A 4423-nucleotide genomic window follows, 5' to 3' on the forward strand; every position below is an offset into this window, starting at 1 on the left:
GTAGCCTTGGATCTCCTGGAACTCACTATGTAGATCAGGCTAGCCTGGAATTTGCTTCTGTTGCTTCTGCCAATAGCTTTTCTGCTCTTCAAAGCTTCTTTTTTTGTTTTGTTTGTTTGTTTTGTTTTTGTTTTTGGAGACAGGGTTTCTCTGTATAGCCCTGGCTTTCCTCGAACTCACTTTGTAGACCAGACTGGCCTCAAACTCAGAAATCTGCCTGCTGAGATTAAAGGCATGCACTGCCATACCTGGCTCAAAGTTTCTTTTACTTAGGACAAAATTTGAGTCGGTCACATTTAAATAAGCAAAGATAACATCCTGAATTCACAGAAATCACTACACACTACACCAACTGGGAGTCTCCTAGGAGTTGCTTCAATATTATTCCCGGTTTTGTGGCTTATCCAAACTTTAAAAATCGTTTTTACTTTCTATTTAGAAGCCTGGGACTTTGTCTTTCTTTTCCTGAGATTCCACTCAGCCTACCGCATCCCAATTCAGAACCCCAGACCCTTTCCTCTCCTCATAAATAAAAGCTAGTGTTCGGTGCTTGCTTGGTTGGTTATTGTTAGCATATAACTGTTCCTACTCTGCTTTGACTTAGAATTCAATTTAGAAAGTTGGTGGGGGAAGGGTCCGCCTTCTTTGTTTTGTTTTGAGCCAGCGTCTACTTTATCTCAAGTTGGCCTTGAACTCATTTTGTAGCCCATGACCTTGAACATTTTTTTAAAGATATGCTTATTTTTATGTGTATGGGTACACCACAGCTGTCTTCAGACACCCCAGAAGAGGGCATCAGATCCCATTACAGATGGTTGTGAGCCACCATGTCGTTGCTGGGAATTGAACTCAGGACCTCTGGAAGAGCACTGACTTTTCTAAACCGCTGAGCCATCTCTCAAGCCCGACCTTGAACTTCTTTACTGCCTCAGACTCCCAACTGCTGGGATTCCAGGCAGGCACAAATCAACACACCCAGTCTCTAAACATAACTAACTACACACGTCAGCGTTTCTGCAGCCACTTCCCCACTGGACAGACAGCCCAGTGACCCAGTTGTTTTGGCATGCAGCAATGCTTCTCAAAGACGTTCTACTATTTTCATTGTTTTGTTTAATGCCCATAGCACTGACTTGAAATTTTGGTGACGTCTCCACTGTTAGGCTCCTTTATAGCCAGTTTGAGTATTTAGTCTGTCACTTAGTTCCCAGCTAAATACTATCCTTAGGAAACATAATGGGAATCGAGCTTTGCTGCCTAGGATCCAAGGAAGCTTGGGTAAAGTCTTTACCCTCCCTGTGCCTCATTTATTCGTCTATAAAATGAGACTGAGGGTGTGAGGTCTTGTCATCAAAAGAGACCTCAGCTGCCTTTTAATTTTAGGGTGCCCTAGAGCAAGCAAGCCGAAAATTCTGGCTGAATAACTAAAGGAGCCCCTCTTCTACTCACTGGAAACAGAGGCACAGGACACTTAAGAGCTTTAGTCACGACCATAAAGCATTGGCAAGCAGCAATGGTGACTCCAGGCGGAGCTGCAGGAGGCAGCCTCTGTGCTTAGAAAGTATTCCCTAGGTTGAGCATTTCTGGAAATGAGACCTGGCCCGGAACTCTTCAGCCTTCTAACTCAAATCCTCTAGCCCTTGCCAACAGACTCACACATTCTCGACTCTGAGGTGGACCCTGTTCAGAGACCACTGGGTCCAAGGAGAGTGGGTTTCTGCACAATTTAGGCAGTGGCAGCCAGCGTCAGTACGTGACAAGCGAGATAATGGCCCGCGAGGCCGTGAGTCTCTGGGACTGGGTCCTTCCTGTCCATTTTGTTCCTAGTGCAGATTAGTGGGACAAGTGTGCAGACGGCAGACTTTATTTTTGTGTGACATGTTTTCCGCCTTGTGCCTTTTCTTGCGTAGGCATGTATGGGGCGCTGTGCAGTTTTAGGACCTCTGGAATGTGCCCCCTAAGTTCTAGGGCAGCTGCTCTTCCCTCCAGCTCTACTCGCGCGGGTCTGGCCTCAGTTCCAGAGTTTGCGCGTGCGCGACTCCGCCTCAAGCCCCGCCTCTATGATTTAGCCCCGCCTTTGCCACGCTTTACGGCCCGGCACGCCACTTTTGCTGCAGTTGCTCTGGGCGCTGCTGTTGCTACAGCCTCTCCTGCCGGGGCTGCTGCCCGGGAGGTTGAAGGGAGGTGAAGTGTGTTGTTGTGTTCGTGCTGCCGTCGCCGCCTGGAACCGAGTGGAGAGCCGGACGTCCGCGGGCTGGCGAGAGCGGCCAGTCAGCAGCTGCGTGCTCTCCTCAGGCCGGGTCCTGTCTGCGCTGCCGCAGGGAGGCCGCCCGGCCCAGCGAACCGACCCAATGCTGGACCTGGAGGTGGTGCCTGAACGCTCTCTGGGGAACGAGCAATGGGAATTCACGCTGGGTGAGTGTGGGGTCCTTTTGGGATCCTGTTGGCTGGCCCTTAATTCTCCCTAGTCCCTTCCGCTTCTGGTTCCTGCCCCAGATGCCCCTGCGCCCGCGGTTCTTCGCCTTTTCTCACACTTTAGTCTTTCGGCTCGGGGCTTTAGAATCCCGCTCCTCCCATCATAGGATCAGCGATGCCTCAGCAGGGTCCTTCTTTGGACCTCTATAATAGTAATAGCCAGTACACTCCAAATACTTAGTGGAGTGGGAAGGTCCTGCTCTTTTGAATTTATCTCTAGTACAACTCCATGAAGTCTGAATATCGATAGTATTATGCCCATTTTGCTGACTCTAATAGTTAAGAACTAGGTAGCACACCTAATCAACACTCTGGTCTCTGATCTGTCTCTCTCTGGTTTTAGGGGAGTGGGGAAACCTAAGCTCATGCCTCACAATCAGATGGAGGGTGGGGTAGGGGATGAGCTTGCTTTTGTAAAAGGAACTCTCGACTTGTTTTCTTCTCTTTTGAAATGTACTCTTGACGTGTGGTGTCGCAATACCAGATATCAGAGTTAAAAGTTGAAATTGAGTGAAGTGGAAATTACACATTGGCTTGGTAGACAAATCAGTTTGGTCACTTGGGGAGAGTTGGCCTTCGTATGTGAGCAAGAGTGTTTGCATTTAGTGACTCCAGTGTGTTTACTTTGTGGCAGCACTAAGTGAAGGGACTGGGAAAAGGTGTTCCTGCTGCTTGTTTGTGTGGACCTCAACCTCTGTCTCTCTACTGGGAGCTCTTGGACTGAGTCAGCTGCTCCATTTGTTTATGGCTTATCCTTGAATGTAGACGACTCTGTCTATAGAGACAGCATATTGGAATTACCTAGCTGGGTAGATTGCTGGGGCTTGGCTTGGTGGCTGCCTGCCTCTTTCTTGCCCATTATAAAAGCCAGTTTCATCAAGGGCTCTTGGTTCTCAGAACTTAGACTGCCTGTTCCTGTAGACTTCTCAAAATTTAATCTGCTATGAAAATGTTCCGTTCAGCCTCTTATGAGGCACCAAGAGCATGGTTGAAAAGCAAATGATGTTTGACTTCTGATTAACATTTTTTTTGGGGGTGGGGGGGGTTTCGAGACAGGGTTTCTCTTTGTAGTTCTGGCTGTCCTGGAACTCACTCTGTAGACCAGGCTGGCCATGAACTCAGAAATCCACCTGCCTCTGCCTCCCGAGTGCTGGGATTAAAGGCGTGTGCCACCACACCCGGCACCTTACCTTTTTTTTATGTCTAGGTAAAAATGGAATACACATCCTGATCTGCTCCAGGGTTCTTATTGTAATCTGTGCAAATGCAGATGTAATCACTGCCTAGCATTATAATGGAGAGCTGCGTTCAGCCTCTTGGCTGCCTTCCTGGCCTTTGTATAATGTTGGAAGATCAGGAAAATACCAGGAACAGAGACAAGAAAACCTAAGCAGAATCTCTGCAAATACCGCGCATGCTTTGACCATTGTGGAATAAAGACATTGAAATTGAAATAATGGTTTCAATAAGACTTGCAGAGTATATTGATGTAAAAGCAAGTATCTAGATTTGTTTTTAGTTCTGAGACAGAATCTTGTCCATACTAGTCTGGAACTCTAAGCAGTCCTCCTGCCTTAGTACCTAGGTACTGACTGGGATTACTGATCTGAGTCACTATGCTTGGCTTGGATTTGCTTTTGAATATTATCTTTAGAAAGCCTAAAGGCAGTTATAAAGGGTCATTTGAGAAACATTCTTTTTTTTTTTTTTTTTTTTTTTTTTAAAATTTTTTTTTTTTTTTTTTTTTAAAGATTTATTTATTGACTATATGTAAGTACACTGTAGCTGTCTTCAGACACTCCAGAAGAGGGCGCCAGGACTCGTTACGGATGGTTGTGAGCCACCATGTGGTCGCTGGGATTTGAACTCTGGACCTTCGGAAGAGCAGTCGGGTGCTCTTACCCACTGAGCCATCTCACCAGCCCGAGAAACATTCTCCAGCATTGCC

The 4423-nt window shown here is 47.0% G+C and overlaps 1 protein-coding gene across 2 annotated transcripts in view; it reads left to right on the top strand.

Annotated features, from left to right (window-relative positions):
• Nucleotides 1-2109: 2109 nt before the first annotated feature.
• C8H16orf70 (chromosome 8 C16orf70 homolog) overlaps nucleotides 2110-4423 on the top strand; it is a 26278-nt gene continuing 23964 nt past the window's right edge. For both annotated transcript variants that reach the window (XM_029480632.1, XM_021170375.2), the window contains exon 1: nucleotides 2110-2415. In XM_029480632.1, the coding sequence (XP_029336492.1) occupies nucleotides 2352-2415 (64 nt within the window). In that variant the 5' untranslated portion in view covers nucleotides 2110-2351. The remainder of the gene's footprint in view (nucleotides 2416-4423) is intronic.

Source organism: Mus caroli, chromosome 8, assembly GCF_900094665.2.
Source record: "Mus caroli chromosome 8, CAROLI_EIJ_v1.1, whole genome shotgun sequence".
NCBI classification, from domain to species: Eukaryota; Metazoa; Chordata; class Mammalia; order Rodentia; family Muridae; genus Mus; species Mus caroli.